This window comes from Filicampus tigris, chromosome 3 (genome assembly GCF_054856515.1).
Source record: "Filicampus tigris isolate MCC_2025a chromosome 3, RoL_Ftig_1.0, whole genome shotgun sequence".
NCBI classification, from domain to species: Eukaryota; Metazoa; Chordata; class Actinopteri; order Syngnathiformes; family Syngnathidae; genus Filicampus; species Filicampus tigris.
Genome location: NC_141219.1, coordinates 26,996,321 through 27,020,779, shown reverse-complemented (window position 1 = coordinate 27,020,779; position 24,459 = coordinate 26,996,321). Strand labels below are relative to the sequence as shown.

Here is a 24,459-nt window from a genome sequence, read left to right as displayed (position 1 = left end):
ATTTAAAACAAAATCCTCGTATTGCACAATTAGTACATTTGAATATCATACTAACCGTTATATATTTGGATGTGATGTTACCATGATCATGTTGAATTAGTCGTAGGCCTAAACTAATCTTGCACATTTTGTTTTTAAAATGTGGAGCATGTCATGTTGTTCTGTAACGTTTCATAAGAAGATCAGGTCAATAATATGCATCATGATGACAATATTCCTTAACATCTGCACCTGTTTGTTGGAGCATGCAAACCACTAATACTATTCGAACAAAGCTTTACCATCATCCCGCATTTGGTAACTTCTGTACTGAAGGCCAGCTCACAACAATGCAACATGCTGGAGTGTAAACGTGTGTAGGGGAGTATTGTTCTCAGGCATCACACTCATCCGTGTATGATCAGCATGCGGAGGAGTGCTGAAATTCACATTCCACAACAAGAGTGAAAAAAAGGGAAGAATCGTCTAAGGAACTTGAAAATAGCAGTAAAGGATCACAAGTTGACGAGTGAATCACTGACAGATTGTCACTGTTACAGTAATAAATGTTAGGAAATACAACTGGAAAGCTTTTTGATCCCATGAAGGCCTCCCAATTCAAATGTAGAAGAAAATCCCAAATACATTTGCTGTCTTCAATGTAACTGCAATGTAAACAGACTGTGGAGTTGAGCTCCGGGTTAGATTTACGCTGCAGATCTATAATATATAATAATTTTATACCTTTATCTGCTTTTGTTGTACAAATGTACTGCATCGCTATTTGAAGCGGAAATCAACCCAAACACATTTTTTTCAAGAATTTGTTCCCAGCAGGCCCACTAGTTGAAAAACGGCATTCTGATTAATATTGCGTTTGTGGAATATGAGTTATGCAGCAAAATCCACCCTTTTTTAGCCATCTCAGGGGGCGGCCATTTTGTCACTTCCGTCGACTGAAAATAACATCTCAGTTTGTTCAGGTAACAACCTCAGCTTGAGAAAACATTTCAGCAGTGATTGGTCGTTACCTGAGCCCAGAGCAGTTGTGATGTCATTTTCAGTCGACTAAAGTGACAAAATGGCTGCCCCCAGAGATGGATAAAAACGGGTGGATTAACTCTTACTCCACAAATGCAATATTTATCAGTATGACTTGTTTTAACTAGTGGGCTCGCATCGAACATATTCTTGAAAAAATATGTTTGGGTTGACTTCCCCTTTAAGGTTAGTAAAATATTAGACACATAGGGAACTGGCTATAATTAGACTGAACAAGTGGTCATAATCCTTGTCTTGCTTGACGTACAGAATATTTACATTTCTCATAGTTTTGTCTTAATGATGAACTTGCTTTACAATATATACTGTTAATCTGGTATAGCAAACACAACCACACAACTTCTTTAAATAATAAAATAATTTAAAAAATGGAGCTCAATGCAAGTGTTTCCTGCATCGCAGCCAATGTCAACTGGGAGAGGACCCGAGGGCGCAGTTGTAGAAATGTTGGAATACTCGAGTGTAATTAGTGACACATTTGGACACAATGGCAGCCAACATTAATAGATTCGCACCTTCTTCGTAGCATTCAACAATTTGGAGTGAGTCTCACGGACAGGAGGTGAGGTGAATTATTTCACAATAATACCGGCTAAAGCTCAAAGGTCACCTGTCTTGAATTTCATGAGCTGCTAAATTTAAGCGTCTGCCATCCCATCAAAGTGTAAAGAGCTTTACTCTCTCCATGTATCAGCTGTAAAACATTTCGCTCAATTGCACAGGACACATTAATAACACCCTTCATCAACACAAAAGGTTGCTTACAGAACCCAAATAAAATTTATATTCAAAACGACATTGCTGTGGGCAAAAGAAAAAAGGACTTGGGGAAAAAGAAACAACAGACGGGAACTTCAAACGAACCTTAAGCAAAAACAAATGAAAAGTGAATCTGCCAGTGAGTTTCCATCATGTCACCTGTTGAGACAAAATGTCTTAAACTGTTGTCCAGTGATAACCCTCACTGGGAGGGTGCTTGTCCTCCCCAGATCAGAGACCATCTTAGGAGCTTGTGATCTCCTCAGCAGGCCTGTAGATTGACGCACCGATCGGCCCCGTTTTGGCCTCACTCACCAGTTTCATGGTGCTCTCGCAGGACTGCCATCACCAAAATGCGTTGAAAACTTGTTTCCGTTGAAAATAAAGAAAAAAACATAGAATATTGTATTAATGAAGCAAATGTTTTTTTTTTGTTTTTCATAAAAGGTTTTACGTCATATTTTTTTCAAGTCAGTACAACCATTCAAAATATCTAAGAATTTTTCAAGAAAAATAAATCAATAAATAATTACTCTATTTGACTACATTTTATTATTGAGGAAATAAATGATTGCAACAAAAAGAATGTATCAAATCTCTGTTTAAAACTAGCGTCAAAATGTGATGTTACATCTGTGTTGTTCTTAACTGTGTGTCTAAAATGAACTGAATCACTTGGAACAAATTAGTTTCCTGTTATAACTGATCTATTTTCGAAAAGTCAATTACTAGCTTAATTGGGACCATTAAACCTCAATACGGTATTGTTTTAGCATCAGTTACTGAAAGTTACTTACACATATACATATTAAGCTTTTCTGAACCCTTCAGTTTAACAAATAGTGATTAAAAATAAAACATTATGTTTATGTTACGCTATAGATGATTTGAAAACGAATTGATTGAAACAGAGATTGTGAATGGATCCAAAAGATTTGAAGGTAGTCATTGGAGAAGGAGACGTCAACTGTATCCATGTTGTTTTACTGCTCTTCTATTTTAGTTTGTGCTCATCAGATACAAAAGCAGACAAACAGAATAGGAGGCGAATATGGATTAGCTTGCTCTGGAATGTTTTGTGATGTTTTACTTGTGGAAGACTTTCTACACTTGCTACATTTACCGCTGCCTCCCCACACCCCTGTTCTCATAGGTCAGTCACATAGCCCCGCCCCTTAAGTGACTGCTACTGAATATAAACAGTGACCAAGAGCATAGAGTGTTAAGTGCGACTGATCCTTGAAAGAAAGCTGCCCATTACTAGCAATCTAACCAAATCACCTTTTCTTCTGCCTTTTTGTTTTTCATTTCACCATCTTTGCTCAGCCAACGGAATTATTTTGGAACTCAACAGAGGAACTTTTGAAGAATTTCACATTCCTGCAGAGAAAAATGGACCTGTATGACTTTTCTTTGCCTCTTTCTTCTGCCGATGAGCTCTACGAAGACCCTTGCTTCAACGGGGAGGACATGAACTTTTTTGACGACCTGGATGGCAAACGAAATAGTGCCGAGACGCTCAAGTCGCAAGACTTTGACAATTACCATTACAACCATCAAGTCCCAGTGGCAGAAGAGGCAGAAAAGCACGTGAGGGCTCCACGGGACCTCCACCAGGGAGGGAGCTGTCTGCTGTGGGCCTGCAAAGCTTGCAAGAAGAAGACCACACACGAAGACCGAAGGAAGGCGGCAACAATTCGGGAGAGGCGACGTCTCAGTAAGGTCAACGACGCCTTTGAGGCCCTAAAGCGCTGCTCGGCCGCCAACCCCAACCAGAGGCTGCCCAAGGTGGAGATCCTGAGAAATGCAATCGACTACATCGAGTCTCTGCAGGCTCTGCTGAGGTCAAACAGGGACGACAGCTTCTACCCCGTGCTTGAACACTTTGGTGCAGACATGAACGTCTCCAGCCCCCACTCCAACTGCTCCGACGGCATGGTGAGTCCACAACAGCTGAGCGGCTCATAAAATGTTAACTTTGGTTGCTTTGGTCAGTATTCACACGGAATATCTACGTTCACTTCGTAACGTTGAACCGAAGCAACTATTGAACGGACTTGCAGCGCTTCAGTGACATTCACGCTGTTATCATCAACTTTTATGATGTGTTGATTTTTTAATTGGCAACACGAACAGATTCAGAACATAATGTCATGATTTTTTTAGGGTTTCAGAAATGCCTCTCCTTAATCAACACGTTCATTTTGGAACATTTATTGAACAACTTTGTCTTTAGGCGGATTTCTCCTCCCCGTGCTCGACCAGGAGCGAAAACAGCGATGCGTCTTACTGTGGCCAGACAACAGACGGTCAGTTTCCAATTTCTACATGAGTGCCAGTTTACTTCTGTAATTTCCTATTTCTTCTTCATCTGAATCATTCATGCTGATGGATTTATCTCAGTATGGTTGATTTTAAGTATGATGGATTTTAAGTATACAGTTAAATGAAATAGACTGTAAAAGAAAATGTCTATTCTAAAACTTGGCAGTTTTTAATAGTCTCTGCTGTCACTTATTAGAACTCATCAACTAACATTTTATTCTCTTTTGAACTTTCCCAGATTCGAACAAGAGCGCACCATCACTCCTTTCCAGTTTGGACTGTTTAACCAGCATTGTGGAGCGCATCAACACAGAACAGACAATAACCTCCCTGGGCGATAGTGTGGTCCCCGTGGCCCTGGATCCCCTCAGAACAGCCTTATAGTTTGCGAAACTTGTCTCAAACAGATGGACCAACGGACTGACCATTTTCCAAAACAGCAGAAGAGGTTGTCATTAACTTTAATGAGCAAGTCATTTATAAGGACGGCAGTGCTGCCTCACAGCGAGATGCTTCTGTTTGGATTGGGGGTCTGAAATTTAGGCCAGGCCTTTTTTTTGTGGACTTAACACACCCTTCCTGTCCAAGTAATCCATAACTTTAAAACAAGAGCGACTGTACTTGCCCTTGTATTTTTAATTGATGTGTAATTTATGAGTGACATACATTTATTAAAGAATATTTATCTATTGAAATCTCCAGTCTGATGAGTAAAAACACTGTACAAACGTTTGCGGGAAGATGCACTCTGGTTTTAAGTTGTAACTTTAGCTCTGCAGAAGCTTGGGAGCTTTTACGTAATACAATTGTGTGCTGTCAGAATTTGTTGACTCCACTCTTAAATAAGAAGTGTAAGTTACATACGTCAGTATTAATGACTCATATGCAACACAGAGTAAAGGAATCTACTTTTGAGTCTCAAATATTGCCCAACAAATGTAACGAAATAAACATGTAATCGGTCACAGAGGAGTTGATTAAAAGGGTATCTACATAGCCTGGGCTAATTTCGATCCTATGTTTCACACATATACGTAATTTTTTTAAAGAAGTTGTAGTCTAAAAAATGTATTCATGTGAAAAATGCACTAGCCTCCATCTTTAAAAAAAAAAAAAAACAATTCTCAATAGCGAATTCATACATGTGGTTCCCCTGGATCAAAAATCAAATTAGGATCAGATTCAACTCAAATCATCTTTGTTAAAACTCTCATCTGTTTATGTTGTAATTATAGATAAACACAGCCCAATCCGTGGTCAGAAATGGCCAAATCACTGCTTAACGTTTGAAAGCTAACAGTTAAATTCAATTTTGTTTTTGTATTTTTTGACTTGTCAAATGAATCAATCAAACAATGAAACATGCTTAATTATTTCATATGCAGTATTTATTTTCTGGACAGTCACACCATCTTTATACAAACACAATGATGAACCTTTGATGTATTGAGTGGAGGTAAATCCATCCAGAAAACTTTACTAAGCAAACAGAGGCAGTAAGATGTCCAGGTGTCGTTGTACTGCAGGTTTCTTTCTCGTGGTTGTGGTGGTCGCAACATGGGCAACGAGGTTTCCTCTCCGGCCTGACTGGCGAAGACCTCACTTCCTCACTTTCTGCGGCGGCGTGTGGCGGCTCCTTTCTTGCTACTGCAAGGCACACACACACACCAAGGAGAACAGTGTCAGCTCTGGAAAGTGGTTTTGTAAGGATAAGGAAAATAGAACATGAGGTTCAACTAGTACATCTGTGTTAATTTTGTACAGTTTGACCTATTGAAAATAGGCTACTTATTTTAAATCCACTTGTCTATAAAAGGCAGAGTACATCATTATTTCAGCAAATAAGAATATTAGGGTATATCTGGACTCTTCAGTATTTCGTACTTTTAAACATGATTTAGCTTCAAATAAACAACAATGAATGTCCATTCTGTATATTGACAAAATAACATCAGCATTGAATCAGTCTTGTCAATGTCAGTCAATGACATTTGTTATTATAAACTCTACCCCCCATAAAAACAAACAAAATAACAACAAAAAAAACAGCTGTCTAAATCGTTGTATTGCACTCTATCCGTTGTGGTGTAGCGGGAAAAGCGTTAAATGCAACTGACTTTAAAGTGGCAGTCAACCAAAACATTTTTTTTCAAGAACATGTTCTATACAAGCCAACGAGTTGAAACAAGGCATTCTGATAAATATTGCGTTTGTGGGATAAGAGTTAATCCACTCGTTTTTAGCCATCTCTGGGAGTGGCCATTTTGTCACTTCTGTCGCCTGAAAATGACATCACAACTGCTCAGGTAACGACCAATCACGGCTGATCTGTTTTCTGAAGCTGAGCCGTGATTGGTCGTTAACCCTGATAATAAGCGGTGGATTTTGCCGCTTAACTCATATTTCACAAACACAATAATAATCAGAATGCTTTGTTCCAAGCAGTGGGCCTGCTGGGAACATATTCTTGAGAAAAATGTGTTTGGGTTGATATCCACTTTAATCTAATCAAAACAGAATAAATAAAGACATGAAAGACACGTGAAAGATGGCATGCTAAAGAAAGTAGTGCATGCACTAAGAAAACCCACAATTCATCAGTGTCATGGCATCATGTCTTCAAATAAATATCCTCTGGTGTAACAAAAGTCACTTTAACACTTACACTAGTGTAAAGTGTAAACACAACATGAGAACTTTCAGACTGGTCCAGCAAGATTGTAAACCACTCTACTCCTCAGTTTCATCAAATTGATTATTAAGATATTGTTTGAAGTCATTTTACAATATTATGATGCTTGCACTGTGTTTTTTTTTTTTTTTTAAAACAAGTGGCCTTTTTGTACTAATTCAGTATACTTACTGTTTTTGCAGCTCATCAATGCGATTTCTGAGAGAGATCACCTGAAAGACAGGATGATTGAATTGCAAACACTTTAGATACATTTACCGGTATGTTTCCCCATTTTTTTGTTTGTTTATCTTTTATTCCAAAACAACATTAAACATGAAACCCATTCCTACACTTTCCTTACAGTACAACTATTTACATTTGCTCCATAGGTTGTATAAAAAGACTGATGAAATGATTACAATGCATGGAATGTATGTGACAATGTGCTGTTTATCACATGACTGCCCAGTCGATCACATCATTAAAGAATTCGGATTCTTTTTACAACGGGAGATTGTGGATGTGATAGGAAAAACTGTATCAGGCAGATGTGTCACTGCTGGTAAACTGAACCAGAGTGTATGTATCATCAACATTCACACATTGTCATACTCATATATTCATCCTAATCCTTTCATACTGCTTACCGTATGATGGCTGGCTCACAAAATTGTCAGAAGTGTGAGGTGCAATATATATATATATATATATATATATAAAAGAATCCTAATCAATGCCCTTCACAGACCTCATATCGCTGTCTCTTGAGCTTCTCTAAGTGGTCATATTTAATCTCCTCCAGGCTGTGCAACCACTCCCACATCTGCTTTGCCGTTTCCCTGATAAACACAAACCAGCAAGTCAATGTCTGTAAAAATTCAATGGAATGGAAATTGATCACAAAACTGTGAACATGATCAAATAAATGATTGCACTGAGCTTGAGGGCTTCAGCGCGTTACCTCAGTTTGTCGTCACTCAGATCGTCGACGTCCAGAGGTTGGCATCTCTCTGCCAGGATCTTCTTCTTCTTTTCCCTCTCAGTCTGCTTCTTTCCTCTCTTCTGGTCCACCTGGAAAGTCATGGGAATCCTTTTTATTTTTTTTATGACAGCATGTATAGGACCGTACGTTTTTTTTTAATGTGAGCAAGGAAAGGACAAATAGGCTATAAAGAATGCTCCATCATACCCTCTGGAGATGGCTGGTGAAGCCTGATCCCATACTGGACAGAGCAATCTTCTTCTTCGCTTCATCCTCAGCCTTCCTGTGGGCGTCGGCCTCCTCCTTTCTTATCCTCTCTGCCTGTCACATTAATATTGACAATCAGAACAATCAAGTAAGTAAACAGAGCCTAAGAAGCAGCAAGGAAAGTAGCGCTCCAGTGTTGGCGTTTCAAGGAGAAACGCGTTTTTGCTGCCCTCTAGTGGTAAGATCAACTGTCCTGGCTCAGATGTGATTTTCGTGCTGACTTTGGGGTTGCATTTCAAGGAAAAATGTATTCAATGTTCCACTTTTTCGACTGTTGCGAACAAAATGGTAGACGCAAGTTCAGAGACAGGCGCTTTGTACCTCCCGTCTGGCTTGGCGCTCTTTATCCTTTTCAGCTCGAATCCTTTGCTGCTCCGCTCGTTCAGCTCGACGCTTCTCCTGAAGGCAGCAAACAAAAGGCAAGGTCACACACTGAGCAGACGCAACAGCGCTGCTGAACCCTTCTGCTTGGGGGACTTCTCACAATTCTTTCCTTGAGCGCAATTAACTCCTCTTCCTCCTTCTTCCTGCACTCAAAGTGAGCATCGATCAGCGACTGAAGCTCAATTAGGTCTTTGTTTTGACGTTTCTTCTGGATGTCCTGTGTGAAATAAATCAAAGACGACCCTCATTAGAAAGCACGACTGCTTTTGTGTTAGTTTTAGGATTCTTCACATGTGGATTATCTGTCAAGTGCAAGTAAAAAAAGGTCACAATAAGTATTTTGTAATAAGGTAAACCCAAACGATTATTCAACCTGCCTTCATTTGTACGACTGAACAAAAATACCGCAATAAATACATACATACACTGAAGGTTCATGTATGAAATTAATTCACAAGGACGAAAATGAAGGACAATATTGCTTTGAATATGGTTTGTTTTAGTTAGTTTTATAAATGGAACATTTCGTTTGTTAGTTATTGTTTTTTTGTTTTTCAAAAAAACCCTCAATTTTTTATTTTATTTCATTAATAAAGATGTTTTTTCAATTCTAGTTTTGCTTATTTCGTCATTTTTCATAAACTAACATTCAACATAACATTTCATTTCATAACCTTGCTGCAAACTTCTTTGATGCGCATTTACCCATCACTTACAATATTTTGGCAAAACTATTTGGTGACCAGATCATGACTGACACCGACAGGAACCAGAAATGAAAAAACATAATGTTGGTCTTTCCTCACCATCTCGTTTCTAGTTCATCTCAACTTTATGCATGGACTTTATCTCAACTTTAGCAGAAAATGTTTCATTCTCATCTTCACAATGCTTAATGAAGTGGCTGTTGTACTTTCACTAGGATTTAGTCTTTTAGGAAGGTCGGCCATTATTCTCATCTCATCAATTGTTGTTTTTAACAAGGTTTCCATTATGGGTTTTCCACTGCTTACAGTGGCGCTTGTGAACAACAAAGCCCCCTTTTATAATTGCCTCTCAGTCAAACTATATATCTTCAACATATTTCCTTGGCACCAAGAGAGGACTTTGGCACCATCTTGTGGCATACTTGAGCATTTCAGAAAACACAAAGAATGCAAATAGGTGAGCTTTTTTGTGTTTAGGATAAGTTATCCCCTCCCACACACACACAAAAAAAATAGCGAATGGTTGCATTTGTGGATAGCAGTATGTGTGAGTGGCAAATTTGCGAATAGGCGGGAAATGACTGCACATTGTAAAGTAGCGAATTATATATCTGGTGTCTAACCTCTGCATCCCCTGTGGCCAATAAAGATTTCCGTGGCCCTCAAAGTGACATTTGATTGATATGATGTATACTATCATAAACATAGCGACATCGAGCTACATGTTGATCAGAAATGTAGTCTTACATCAAAGTCGACCTTCTCCCCATCAGGGATCTTGGGAGCAGTTGGTCTGTAACAAAATCACACAATGAGTAACTCACATGGCGACAACAAAATCTGTCCACAAAAGCAAGAAATTTCCTCACTTGAACTTTGGCTTCTCTTCTGGATATTCAGCATCACAAGAATGAGAACGAGAAGAGGGAGAGAGGTGAGAAAGCACACGGTTAGAGTTCAAATGTGGAGGAAGACGAAGTCCAAAATGTTGGTTAATCAGGGGGAGGATCCATGTGGATGAGCTGTGTTACAACACAGGGCTGCAAGTGGTTTCACACCTCCAGTCGACGGTTGAATGACGTGAGATTTAGAAAAACTTTCCACAGCATCGCTGCCTTAAATCTGTTAAGTAACTCGAGTTCATACTGTAGTATTACCCGATTTATTGAGTTAATTTGGTCAATTAGTGTGTAAAGGAGACAGGACCAGTTAATCAGTACTACAAATGACCTCAAAAGTTTGACACTTGTTTGACACCCATGAGTCGAATAACTGTTAATAGATGTGCATGGAAAAACACAGCTAGATTCCTATAGGGACAGTTTATAAACTGTGGTTTGGGATGATCTTAGAGTTGTGGTAAAAGGGAGCCCCATTCACACACGGGAAGAAATCAAAAACAAGCAAAGCAACAGCGACTCAGCAGGAAATACAAAGTACCATCTTGATCTCCCTCCTCCACTGGCGGGACACATTCATGCAAAGAAGAGAAGAGGCAGAGATGAGTTTTTTAAGCACGGCTCTGCGTCTTTGGTTCTTCATGTTCCTTTAATGACACCTCAGTTGGATAATGCAGAGGCTAAGTTACGTCCGCCTTTCTTTGGAAACCAAGTTGGTGCATAAAAAAAAAAAAAAAAAAAAAAATGCGCACAGATAAACATGTAAATAAATTAAGATAATCTAGAGCAACATACCTTCCTCTTCATAGTCGTCTGCATGCAGCAAGCGTCCAAAGCAAGGGCAGAACAGAAATCATTAGTGATCAGACTTGCTTGCTGCCGCTTTACAAATGCATGGCTTATGAGGCCCATTTACCAAACTGGGGTGTTGCATCGTCAGCAGGAGCCACTGCACAGTCCCGATACATTTACTACATGCCCAGCTGCTTGCTTGACTCAGTTTGATCGAATGGTCGCTTTGACACGACACGGCAGGGAGGCTAGCTTGTTTCGAGTTGTACTTCAAACGTGAAGTGAAGTGAAGTTAAATCTCGGCAGAATTTGGGGTCAAATCATATTGGTCCTGAGTAGTTACTTTATGGCATAACAACTGACGTAATCACAGCAGTGGGCGGATTTCAAATACTATATTCATATTCTATGATGACTAGCCAAATTACCAGAAGATCAAACATACATTTATGGGATTTTCTCAAAAGGATATTCAATTTTAGTTTGGATTTGGAGCTTGTGTATTTATATACCGTTTTGCTCCCTTTTGAAATGTTGAGAGCAACACATTAACACTTGAGACGAATGCAGTAACTCCCTGCTCTGAATGACGCATTTACAGAGAGTGGGATTTGAAGTGCACCAATTTCAAACCATTGCATTTAATGCCCACACCCCAGTGTAAATATCATATTGCAGTTTGCCACGCTCGCGTCTCATCTACTCACAACAAGAGAAAGACTAACAATGGAATAATGGGGGTTGAACAAATAGCTTTTACATGATGTCAGAATAAAATGACACGTCATCCAAGGTGCGAACAATAGTTCAGTATCAATTTTAAAAATGGTTTCTGTTGATTTCAACACAACAAGATGCAATTTTATTCAAGACCTCGGATGAGATGGGGGCAGTTTAATCATGTAAAAGCAGCTGAATTTCCTCTTCACGCTTATCATTTTATGCACATTTCATAACACACTAATGCAGGAAACACGACGGAATGTTTTGGTTTGATTATGTATCAGCTAACACTGATGGTGATGTGAATGCCTTGTAAATGTTTGCTACAATTCACTCCCATAACAATGGTTCATGAGGGTTTCATAGGTGCACTTTAGGATTCTTTCTGAGAACCAGACTGAAGTGCAAGGTGCAACAGAGCCCTGTTCGCCAGAGTCTACCCACACATTGAAAAGTGTTCTTTGAGGATTTGAATGTCCAAGTGCTCAGTTTTGAGGGGAAAAAATGTGAGGCAGTAATAAAAAAAATCTGGAGCATAATACTGTACTGTGACATTAACATGCTTCACATTTAACATGTTGTGATGCATTGGCTGGTTTGTACAGTGGTGGCAGTGGCAAAGAGGCTTACACTTGGAACACTTACCATACTGAGTAAATTTGATATATGTGGATGATAGATAGGTAAATGGGCTGTTCAGAATAGAATTTGCCTTTTGAGAATCAGCTTCATCTATTATATATGAACAATAATCCCATTTTTGCTCAGTCAGAATCTGTCTCTTTTTTCGGTATAGGGGCACAGCCTCTGGTGAGCAGGTCATCCTCCCAAAAAGATACACATGGTTTTATGATGGTCCAACCACCTAAAATTTTAAATCCCAAATCGTCGAATTGAGTTTCTTCCATGCATGATTGTGATTTCACAAAGCACAACAATGCTGCCTGCATGCTTCTATAAAGCGAAGGCCATGAATCATGTAGAATGATATCATTTTAGTATCTAGCTTTCAAAATTTAAAAGAAAAATCAACTTTTATTGTCATTTATTTCATCATTTTCTAGAAACATTTAACCCTTTAAAGGGCAAAGGGTTGAAATAGGCTAATTTTAACTACAGAAAATTAGTGGGTAGTACTGTACACAGTAAGAGGCTTGTTTTACTAGAGTAATTTGGAAAAATGCAAAAAAATGAAAAATTGAAATAGAATAATGACAAATATATTTTTTGTTTTGCTTTCATTTCTATTCTGAATGGCTAATTCACATTCTAATTCTCCTGTCTTTGAGCGATTATGGGAGGCATCTGTTTTGACTTACTCTTAGTTTGAGTTAGCAAATGTGTTTCCATGCCCTATAAAGAGATTCAAGTTTGCACAGTTGGACAGCCAAGGGTCAAATTTGGGTAACATATTCAATTTATCTGGCAGTAGAGTTGGTTGGCTATTGAAGCTGACTATGTTTTTGAGTACCGACTGTCCTCGAGAGCAGAGAGCTGAGAGGGTAGCAGGGGAAGGGTGAACAGACTGCCCACGGCACGTACCTTCCTCCTCACGAACCACCGCCTGTGGCTCTGGTTCAGGCTCAGGTTCAGGCTCTACCTCAGGTTCAGGCTCTACCTCTGGCTCTGCTTCTACCTGGGCCTCCGCCTCAGGGGCTACTTCTACTTCTACTAGCTCCTCCTGGGCTACGGCATGCACCAAACCGCCAAGGAGAGGGTGTCGAAGGAGGCCATTAATGAAGACCACAGACATGACAGAGCCATTAAAAAACAAAAGTGAGAGATTGCTTTAGTTACACAGAAGATGGATTGGTGAGCGACGGACGGCGCTGCTGGAAAACAAAGAGAGAAACAGATGATGATGATGATGATAATGATGATGATGGGAGTCATTTGATTATTCACACAGAAGCCATGGGGAACTTGGTGACGTGGCAAACTAACTGAAACATTTTACATCTTAAGCTAATGTAAAAACATCTCTAAAAAAATTAAATGAAAATGTTTACCATAATCATGCATTCAATGTAAATATAGATACATTATAAATATCTTTGTATACATTATATCATCCATTCATCCGTCCACCGATCCCTTTTCTGGAGGTTTTTCTTACTAGGGTTGTGGGTGAGCTGGGCCCTATACCAGCTGACTTTGGGCAAGAGGTGTGTTACACCCAGGACTGGTTGCCAGTCAAGCAATCATTCACAGACATTTACATCTAAGGACAATTTAGTTTCAAACCCAAAACCTCAGAACTATGAGGCAGACCAATCACTTGGACCACCTTGTTGCTGGATTATATTATATTATATTATATTATATTATATTATATTATACTATATCATATTATATTATATTTAATGCTGTCAAGCGATTAAAACTATCCATTTAACTATCCATCCACCTATTATCAATACGGCTTATCCTCACAAGGGTCGCGGGGCGTGCTGGAACCTATCCCAGCTGTCTTAGGGCAGTAGGCTGGGGACACCCTGAATTGGTTGCCAGCCAATCGCAGGGCAATGTTTTAACTAATTAATCGCAAAATTTTCCATAATTAATCGCGATTAATCGTATTTTTCAATTACAATTTTTTACAAAGCTTGGAACCGATAATTACTTGAGTAAAATCTTAACGTGGAAAAAAAATAAAGTATATTCCGAATGTCCTAATGGCTTTCTTTGATCCTTGAATACAATTCTTTTCCTGTATAATACAACAGTTGAACGATACACCAAAGACGTACAACTAATATGGTACTTGAATTTGGATGTGCAAAGTGTGCATATTGTTATGGATTTCTCCAATGAGTCATCAAGCAACCTTTTAAAGTAAATACGTAAAAAAAAGTCCGTCTTTGCGACAGTGACTCTCCTCTAAGTGCACAGTGAGCAGAGGTCAGCTGCTACAAGAAGTAAAAAAAAACTGAGTTAACTGAGTTAATTTTTTTAGTGCGTTATGCAGTTTAAATTAATTTCCATAATTAATGCTTTAATTTTGACAGCCCTAATCATATTATGTTGTACTGTATTGTATTGTATTGTATGATATTATATTATATTATATTAAAAACACAATAATAGAAAATTGTGAACTCATTATTCAGATAGTTTTCCACGACCATGGCAGTTGTGTGAAAGTTGTCAATGACAGTTGCACTAATCACATGGCAAGAAAATAAATGCAGTGAGTCTAGGAGCTCAATCCCATTTTTTGCTTAACCATGTGATTTAAAATATCACTCTGAAGTCAGCAGTACACCCTTAACTTGAACTGTTTGCCCGACAGCTGTGTGTTAGTTAACTTTGTGCCAAACCAGAAAATCTTAAATTTTCTCTTTGTACAGACACATAAGTAGAGCTCAGTACCTGGATACCTATCATTGCTCCTCATTTAGGAAAAAAAAAATACTGGCTGCTGTTTTGCGAAAGGACAGAATGTGTTTATGGCAGTTAGGCAGACTTCACTGTTTATGGTACAATTTGAACTCCCTGTGTCTCAATGTGTTCACTTATTCTAGGTTTTGCTTATGGTGAATAAAGTACAGCTGGCCACTCATTACATTTGTGACTATATGTTTTCTATGCTTAACACCAGGCTGTCTATGCCAAACACTTCAACTTAAGCATGGAAACCAGAAGCTATCAAATTAGTGGAGACAGGTCTTGAGAGCTCAGAGCTGGTTCAGTCATGTTTACCTTCCTCGTCTTCAGTTTTGAATAGATAACATGAAATGGGAAAAAAAACAAAAACATATTTTCAGTTAACATCATCTTTACTGTACTGTATACTGTACCACATTATGTTTTATGAACACCCTTGACACTCTGGGCTCTATTTTCGAGAATGGCATAAAGTCTGCACAATGTCACTGCACGGAGGTGGGTTACACCCAGTGTTTGTAATTTTGCAGATGAATGCAGGCTGGCTGATCTCAGAGAGGGAGGTCTGTGCCGCTGTGGGAGTGGTCACAACCGACTTCAATCACGGCCAATCAAAGCGGCTCCTCTCCGTTTAAATGTGGTGCGCTAGTCGTGCATTCGAGTCTCCACGTGCAAGGTGGAGCACACATCTGCGCCGCAAAGTGGGCACTGGGCGACTGCTTCCCCATCGTTCGTGCATGCGGCTGTGCTATTTAGTTGGGTGGGTAAGAACTATAATAATAATAAGAAGAATAAGAATGGTAAACGGAGTGCACTTATACAGCAGTTTCATCTACATCATGCCCAAAGCATTTTACAATATTACTAATCATCATAATCATAATCAATTCAGAGGTTTTGAGGGCGGATCTCAGACATCAACCACATGTCTATGGAGCTCGGTATCTGTCTGCCTGCCTCACCAAAATCGCGTTAGACCAGCTGTCTACCCACTGAGACGTGGTTTGAGCAGGCCCAAGTTTAGATCGACATTCAAATTGTCACCCTGCCAGGCGCATCTTCAACAACTCTCCCTCTGCTGCGCTGGCCCACCCATCTTGGCGGAGAGCCGTCTGACAAATTGGCAAGCGTGCAGAGAGCCTTGCGCTGGCCTCAAAATTGGGATCAGCCGACATTTGTGCCTCACCGCAGATGCGGTCTACGAAAATAGAGCCCTTTATCACATTCCACACAGGTACAGTATGCGTTGCAGTTTGTACTTTAGCATTACACAATATTACAGATCAATCTACTTTGAGTGCATTACAGTCATGCACATTATTGTCAACGCCTTATTCTAGGACAGGTGTTGACATGGGAACATTCTCCAACAAGGCAACAACAAGAAAAAGAGCTAATTTTGTCAACGTCAAAGGACATTTTCATGCCTAATGTGGACACCGTGTGACAGCTGAAATTATTGCGGATGCTTGAAAACTCATTCAAACATTCCTGAATGCTTACTTACCCTCGAACTGATCCCTGAAATATCAACACAAGTCACAATCAATGAAAGGTGAAAATAAATCTGTCTTGAAAATCACCAGTCAACGTGTGACTGCAGGGTGTTTAGTGATTGACAATGTGCGATGTACTTACACTTCCTCAGTGTCGGACATGGTGACAGCAGACCTTGCAGCTGAGGGCAAAGACAAGGAGCCTCATGAGACCACAGTGCGGAAATAACTGCGTCTGCGTCACTTTCACATTTATTTCTGTATTTACTCTTCACATTGTTTTGATGGAAATGTGTAAAAATAGCACCTGGACAAATGCCAAGCAGCCAGACACATCGCACAGTTTGGCTCGCATTTATACATCTAATCACAAAATCAGAATCTGAATCACCTTTATTGGCTAAGTTTGTGAGAAGACATAAGGAATTTGTCTATGGTAGTGGGAGCCACTCTCGTAGTACAGCAAAAGCAAGAAATAATGATCAATAGTTGTTTTTTTTAAAACGCCACAATCACAGAACATGCATTCAGCACCTAAAAACAAATGTATACATCACTGAGAGTCTTTAAGCAATATAAAGCGTCCAGCAAAAGTGATCAGCAACAAATCTAAAATGATGGAGAGTGCTGGAGCTACAACGATGCTTCCAGCGATGTGTAAATCGAAAAAGTGTCGCTGCAAAATGATGAATCAACAGTTAATGGCAAGAGGAAAGAAGCCATTTGACGGACTGTGATAGACACTCAAGTGATGACAATTCCCAACACAAGAGCAATTCTATGATAAAGTGCGAACATGCGACAACGGTGTGTGTCGATGCTAAACACCCCTTCCAACACCCTTGCTATTTAAATCCAGCAGAAGCGAGAGAGGAAGAGCTCAATTGGAGCCGAAGTGTCAGGATTTCAGCATACTGTACTCAACTGTATCACATTTGATATATAAAAAGTCCCGTTGGATGACTCCTTCACACTTAGCGGTGGGCACAGGTGCGGAGGACTTAAAGGATTAGTTAAGGATCATATTTCTACCCATCAGCTGAGGAGCACAGTCCAAATAGTTGCTTTAATCCTCGGGCTGGGACCAGAGGGAGGATCCTCTGCAGTCCAGCAGCCAATCAGCATTAACTTCCAACAAAGCAGCACTTTGATCGACTTACAGCTGGCAGCCGTGTCTCCTTTGTGTTCAGCGTTCAGGCAGTACATACCTACACATCAGCGCTCTGTATATTTAGTGGACGGCCACTTCATTTCTTCTGTATGAGAACATTGAATGCTGAGGAGTATTTCTGAGTCTTTCTGAAACTAAAACTGCAGCGGAACAGGTGAGCCCGGGGAGACGCGCATCTTCGGCCAAACTGATTGCGGATATGCGATGTATTTATAGTCCAATACGTCAGTTTGACACACGCGGAGGGAGAGAGGGAGAGCGGGGCGGACAGCGAGAGAGAGAGAGAAGCCCCTACCAGCCAACAGGACTTAGTCTATTATTACTGTATCTAAATGCCATATATCAACAAAGTGACAGCCGGCTTCCCAGGCCCGGCATTCATACCAGATTAAAGTTCGTTACAGTGATATGCAAGAGGAGCAGGATTCAGCTGGTGATATTCCATAGGTGCATGTGATAAATATTCGAGCCTTTTAGTGCTTAAATGAAATAGAAATCATTTTTCCACTCTGCTTGTGTAGAACCCGAGACCTGTTGCTAAATCTGTGAACACACATAGACATCATTTGCAGATGTTCGGGCACAAGTGCCCGCATAGCTGTCATACAAAAGAGGGGCTCCATTTCAGCCCTTGACAGAAACTTAAGAAATACTCTATATAATTATAGGACTAAAGAATGGGAACTATGTGAACTTTGGTACGTCAACAGGAAAAAAAACCCCAACATTTTAACTGTAATCCTAGTGAGTGTTAATCGAATAAATCGATATCAAGAGACAAGATTATATCAATGTGTGACGCTTTTATTATATCATCTCACTTTAGCGTGGCTGACAGTGGTCAACTTCACCATCACTAATATTGTCTGTTGACTATTATTCGTCTCTTAGTCGTAGTAGATCAGTAGGATCTACTCATTATTCATTTTTCTTTGGTGATATCCCATCGCTTCATCAATTCAAAATCATGAAAAGAATGGCTTACACCAGTGTGCATGAACTAGCTGAATCACGCTACTCAAATAGTGTCCGTGGAATTTGAAATGGTTTTAAATTTTTGTGAAAGTTTCACAAATAATTGCTCATCACTCAAGAGCAACATGAATCAAATTATGAAAAATACTCCCACATGGAGTTTAGAACTCTCCACATTCTTAAAGATATGCCAATTCACGATTTATTCCGACCGTCCTGAATCACATGGTTCATATCGGCCTGCTCGGTGTATGCTGCATATGCAGTAAAAATGGATTCAAGCATATTTAATTTGAAAATGGATTTGCCCGTGCGCCCAGTGCTTACCTCAGGGAGGAAGAGACGCTCCTGTGACGACCAAGATGAAGGTGTGTACAAACTGCTGCCTCTGCTCAGAGAATATGTCCTTGTGTTACAGTGATACTTGAGCTCATCTGGCCCTTATTGGCTGCGGGATGACAGTGAGGTGTGGGTGTAGTCTATATGTTTGTGTGTGGGAAATGTGGGGAGGGGGCCAGCCATGACCCCAGAGAAGGAGATGGATGAAATACTGTGGATGGGAGACGAGGGCTCGGGTTTTGGAAAGGAGCAGCTGAGAAGCTTCTGTTGCTAAATTTACAGTGATGGAAGGCTGAGAGGAGGGCGAGTTACACATCAGCTTGGCATCCAGACAATGGGGAGAGAGTGTGTGTGTGCCTGTCTGGGTGGTTGTCAATGTGTGTTTGTCAGCCACTTCATGAATCAATCCGCCAATCAGTCGAGCATCCCACTCGGGGATTGTCAAATGAATAAGTACGCAACAATGAAAAGTCAGAAAGCCCTAAAATGGAACTATCACAACCACTGAAACATTGTTTCCAAGTTGGACAACTACAGTACAGGTTGTGTCATTTTCACATGCACCTGCAACCTGCTGTAATATTTGGGATTCATTTCCATAAAAGTCGGAAAACAGCAGACCCTTCAGTCCGAGGGGATCATCACTGGAGTCATCACCGCATCATTGATTCTTCTTGCAACTCAGATTAACACATTGTGTCGACACTTTTAAGTCCATTAGATGCTTCTATGTTGTAAAGTCCAAAAAGGTGTAAACAATTCCCTGTTCGATTTAGAAAGGCCCAGAAGGTCTCCCTGGCACGGTCGGTTGAAATATGGTGCCAATGGTATGTTTGACATTCTACAGAATATCCATCAAGTAACAATATGTCTTTCTGTTACATACTAGAACGCCAGCAGAGGTGCTAAGCTCATTGTAGATGCCCACATTGTTTTCACATTTCCAAAAGGCTATTTAGGGCAGTATTACGCATTGTCGCATTCTGTGTGAAATCAAATTAAGCCTGTGAAATGCATGCAAGATTCCCTGTGTAAATCTATGCAACCCACATATACATTTGGGCACCTAATGTCATCTAAAATCAAAATGAATTGAAATGTAATTTTTGGCATCGTTGAGTTATTTTATGGATTGCAAAAGCATCAAGGTTCAGTCCAGTCCTCCAGAGTCTTGGATCCCCTTTACAACTGGTATTAAAATGGCATCTGTGTCCGGACACGTTATCCAGATAATAACAATCCAATCTTGCCTTTGGGTTTGCACCTGTTATTTTTAATGCATTCTCATTATCCTCATTGAGATCATATCTCTGTCTTGCAGAGCAAAACCTGCATGGGATTCTAAACAGTGAATAAGCTGTGGACCAAGTATCAACATTGTATCCCTGTGTTTTGTTGTACCACTTTTGTATTTACCGGTAGACATTCTATATGACGTAGAAGTAGTCAGGAGACAGTTTTTCATCATTGTTCAATGCAAAGAAAGATTATGACTGAGGCAATGTCTGTAAGAAATGATTAGCTGGTACAGGGTCTGACAAAACTGATGTACGCTATTTGACACCTCAAATGGTCTACTGTCACTCAGTCGTTGCCAACACTTGACAACAGTACATTTGAATATTACAGTTCAATTATTTAAATTCTGCGGCAAGGAAAGTGTAGATTTTTAAGATTGAAGCAATGCGTTAGTTTCTTGCGAAACACTGGAATTTACAAGAAAGCAGATTGTCTTGACGTGTAGCCTATAGCCTTTGCAAATGCAGAGTGAAATATAACGGGAACCCGACTATTTCTCGATGCGTCTGGGCCATCGTCATGGCATCACAAACGGCAACAAACCGTGAATGAAAACGTGATTATAAATCTCCTCGTGGTCAAAGAATTACTTATTATTGTGACGCACGCAGAGAATTGTCTTACTGCCAGGCCATGTAGAACAGCTAATATTTTTTTAAAGAATATGCAAGCCTTTGGCAAAATTGTTTACTGTTACATACAGTTGTTCTTTAAACAGAACAATAACAGCAGCAAGTTAATTTGATGTGAAAATATCAACATCGTATTTTTTGTTCTACAAAAAGAGAATGTTGAATATTGAAGCATTTAATCATAAGGGTTTTAATGCATACAACGAACCACCTTATTCTGATAATGAGGTAAGTTGGTGTATAAAAAAAAACTAGTTTGTTCTATTTCACTTTGTTTATGATAGAATATTAAGAGAACTAGCTTGTTCCGATATCAATGTTGCTGTTTTTTTACATTTTTGAAAGTGTATATATATTTATATAAATATATTTATATGTATATATATATATATAACTTTATTTATTTATAATAACGTTTATTTATATATTTATATTTAAATATACTTTATTTATATAGAACATTTCCCAACAGCTACAGTTGTAACAAAGCACTTTACATATAACATAAAATAGCAATAATACAACAACAAAGACAGTTGAATAAGTAAATTAAAAAACGAATTAATGATACTAACACATATACAATAGACACCAGAAAACTGAAAAGCTGAACAGTGTCAGTCTCATGTTGGGTCAAAAGAATAAAAATGTGTCTTCAAACAAGTTTTGCAGAGAAGTTCTTGTGAGTTAAGTTTTACATTTCTATTTTTATTTTTGGAAAGAGTGGGATGAGGAGTTTGTGAAATGGTATTTTGCACCGCCGCCCCAATAACACCAATCCCACCCAAACACCAATCCCCTCACCGACCCCCCACCCCACACTCCTTTTCAGAAGGTGGCAGTAATGCACCAAAAGTTGTGTGCCAACCGCTAAATGACAGGAAAAAAAAAAGAAGAAAGCGTCGCAGTCTCTGCTCGTGCTCAGCACCTCGATTTAGCCAAGCTTGCGATCGCCAAAGAGGACTTTGCCACCATGGAATGCCTTTGCATTGCCCACCGCTCGAACAGCCCATGGGCCTCCCTCCTGCACCTGGTGACCCAGGCTGATGGCGGTTGGTACCCCTGTGGCGATTTCCACCATCTGAACACCGCCATGACCCCCAACTGCTATACTGTCTCGCATATACAGGACTTCGCTCACCTGGTGGGGACTACCATCTTTTCCAAGGTGGACATGGTGTGCGGCTACCGGTATACCAGCAGAATGTATCCAAGACAGCAGTTATCACACTCTTTGGTCTTTTCAAGTTTCTGCAGATGCCTTTCGGCCTCAAGGAGGCAATTCAGATGTTTAAGATGTCTGCCCTCCGGAGTCTGACCCGAACCTGGCTACGGAACCACCACTGGCCCCTGACCCGCCTCCTGCGAAGCGCGGCCGGTGTCGGCCGCTTATGCTGCACTCCACAGCTTTTACCTGTTCAATTATGGACTTTTGTTGTGGTGAATTCTGGGGGGGACTGTGTGATGACCCGCAAGGAATAGACATTCAAAAGGAATGAATAAATGAATGATTTATTTGAACATGCAACATAAACAATAATTACAATAACAATGAAAATAAAATATGAAAAATAGAAATAACAACAACAATCAAAACTTGCCAAAGCACACACCGAACAAAAGTCTTCCATGCTCAAAAGGGCGATTAAAATAAGCTAAAATAAGTTAAGCTAAGATGGCGGACGGCGCGTCAGTGTCGGTATGGTGATACTCCTGCTACAACGGCTTTATTTTCTATTCACAGTGCTTGGTGCTGTTCTGACTGAGTCTGTGCTATGTATGATGGACAATCTTTATTGGATTTTCAACAATGCGTCGGACGTTCGGGTTCAGGTGAGAAGATGTTGCCTCCGCTTCTGGCAGACATACCGGCTGATCTCTTCCACGTTCATGCATGCCGTTTACGGTCAAAGCGCCGCCGTGGCAAAGTGAGGAATACAGTGTGTATGTGTGTGTGAGGGCTCCTTCAAACGCGGTGATGGAACGGATTACATTCGTCAATCAAGGTACCAAGTGCCTGCATACCACACGCATGCACTTTGACACAAATGAATTGGAGGGGGAAAAAAGTTAAGTAGCGTTGGCCTACCAAATACATAATGGCAAGCCATTCTGCCTGGGCTTCATTCATTCATTATCTCTACCGCTTATCCTCATAAGGGTCGCGGGCGTGCTTGAGCCTATCCCAGCTGTCTTTGGGCAATAAGCAGGGGACACCCTGAACTGGTTGCCAGCCAATTACAGGGCACACAGAGACAAACATCCGCACTCACGGTCACACATAGGGGCAATTTACAGTGTCCAATCAACTTACCATGCATGTTTTTGGAATGTGGGAGGAAACCAGAGGACCCGGAGAAAACCCACGCAGGCACGGGAAGAACATGCAAACTCCACACAGGGAGGCCGAGGCCGGCATCGAACCCACGACCTCTTAAATGTGAGGCGGACGTGCTAACCAGTCGCCCACCGTGCCGCCCTGCCTGGGCTTCATTAGAACCTTTCAAGGCTTCATATCTTCAGCAGCACTTGAGTTCCCTCCGTTCTAACACCAGGAATGAACTTCTCAAACACAGGTTGTTCACTAAAGGTCAGGCAGAAAAGTACACATCGTTGTTTCCAAAATTTATTGAAGCACTTGTATCAACTTTCTTTGAACATTTCACGGGCTAAAAAGGTATACAATGAGGGGGAGTTTGTCAAAACATGCAAACGAGTGTTAAAGAGTTAGGGGACATGAGGGAGCAGTATACTGTATGTATGCATGAATGTCTATGCTGTGGCTCTTTGCAGTAACACAGTCAAAATTGTGGCTAATAGAGGACTGTAAAAAGCAACCCAGGCCAGCCAAGATTGACTTTTCTTACGCGCGGGACAGTGGAGGCCACTCGAGGTGGTTGCTCCCCCAGTCTGTCAGTTTCCGTGCCCCCCTCGTGCTTCTTTTGTTCAATACAAGCAAGATGCATTCAAAGATACAGACACATGACAATAGCGGTACTTCCTCTTATCTGCACTTTGTAACAGTCTGCGGTTAAACGTCTTCTGCTGACAGCTTCCTATTTCACACTTTGCACGGCACATTTTATTGCATATGGAGACGAACCGGGGTTGCTGTATCTAATTAATCCCTCTTTGTTTACCCAGAAGTGCAGTTACAGAGCCTGTTGAAATTCGGGGTGACGTTTAGGGAGACAGCGAATTGAAGAGACTTTTAAGCTACTGTGACGACAACCACATTGGACTTAAGTTGAGACTCGAGCAAATAACAATTTGCAGCCCTTGGAAAGCAGAGCTAGGTGTGTTTTGATGAATATAATTGTGGACACTGTAATTTATAATTATTGTACATTTCATTCACTCATTATCTTGACTGCTTTGTCTGTTAATGGGTCACGGGTCGTTAATTTACTGTATGTGGGTCAAGTGTATGCTTTCACATGATGTATTTAGCCAATGTGAAACTCGTTTGTGTTTAAAGCCAATCGTGTGTAAATTTTTGTCCAGCCATCCATCCAAGCCGCTTATCCTCACAAGGGTGGTTGTTTTGTCAAAGAACAACCGATGAAAAATCTCGTTGAATTCATCTTTTCAGGTGAAGGATGCTACA

General features: G+C 40.3%; 2 protein-coding genes across 4 annotated transcripts; one reads left to right on the top strand and one right to left on the bottom strand.

The window, feature by feature from the left end:
• Positions 1–3,101: 3,101 nt before the first annotated feature.
• On the top strand, positions 3,102–4,626 carry LOC147150455 (myoblast determination protein 1 homolog). The gene is made up of 3 exons (XM_086025313.1): positions 3,102–3,738; positions 4,037–4,109; positions 4,364–4,626. The coding sequence occupies exons 1-3, from the start codon at positions 3,193–3,195 to the stop codon at positions 4,507–4,509; spliced, it is 765 nt and encodes a 254-aa protein (XP_085881439.1). The 5' UTR covers positions 3,102–3,192; the 3' UTR covers positions 4,510–4,626.
• An 865-nt stretch (positions 4,627–5,491) lies between these two features.
• LOC147150454 (troponin T, fast skeletal muscle isoforms-like) lies at positions 5,492–19,068 on the bottom strand. Of its 3 annotated transcripts, none has more exons than XM_086025171.1 (15): positions 18,910–19,067; positions 16,579–16,618; positions 16,448–16,461; positions 13,096–13,239; positions 10,834–10,851; positions 10,580–10,600; positions 10,009–10,027; positions 9,887–9,932; positions 8,533–8,649; positions 8,370–8,447; positions 7,989–8,102; positions 7,761–7,870; positions 7,548–7,638; positions 6,989–7,029; positions 5,492–5,772 (listed from the first exon to the last, which is right to left on the bottom strand). In XM_086025171.1, exons 2-15 carry the CDS (start codon positions 16,596–16,598, stop codon positions 5,733–5,735), a joined length of 873 nt encoding a protein of 290 aa, XP_085881297.1. In that variant the 5' UTR covers positions 16,599–16,618; positions 18,910–19,067; the 3' UTR covers positions 5,492–5,732. The 3 variants fall into 3 exon arrangements, with proteins under 3 accessions (XP_085881297.1, XP_085881298.1, XP_085881299.1); XM_086025172.1 differs by lacking the exon at positions 18,910–19,067 and adding an exon at positions 17,645–17,781; XM_086025173.1 differs by lacking the exon at positions 10,580–10,600 and having other exon boundaries at positions 18,910–19,068.
• Positions 19,069–24,459: the final 5,391 nt, after the last annotated feature.

Coding starts and splice junctions, on each gene's coding strand:
- LOC147150455 (XM_086025313.1), top strand. CDS start 3,193: ATGGACCTGTATGACTTTTCTTTGCCTCTTTCTTCTGCCGATGAGCTC. Junction 3,739..4,036: donor CCAACTGCTCCGACGGCATG/GTGAGTCCACAA, acceptor CTTTGTCTTTAG/GCGGATTTCTCCTCCCCGTG. Junction 4,110..4,363: donor CTGTGGCCAGACAACAGACG/GTCAGTTTCCAA, acceptor GAACTTTCCCAG/ATTCGAACAAGAGCGCACCA.
- LOC147150454 (XM_086025171.1), bottom strand. CDS start 16,598: ATGTCCGACACTGAGGAAGT. Junction 8,103..8,369: donor AGCGCCAAGCCAGACGGGAG/GTACAAAGCGCC, acceptor TTAATGTGACAG/GCAGAGAGGATAAGAAAGGA. Junction 7,030..7,547: donor TCAAGAGACAGCGATATGAG/GTCTGTGAAGGG, acceptor CCTGTCTTTCAG/GTGATCTCTCTCAGAAATCG.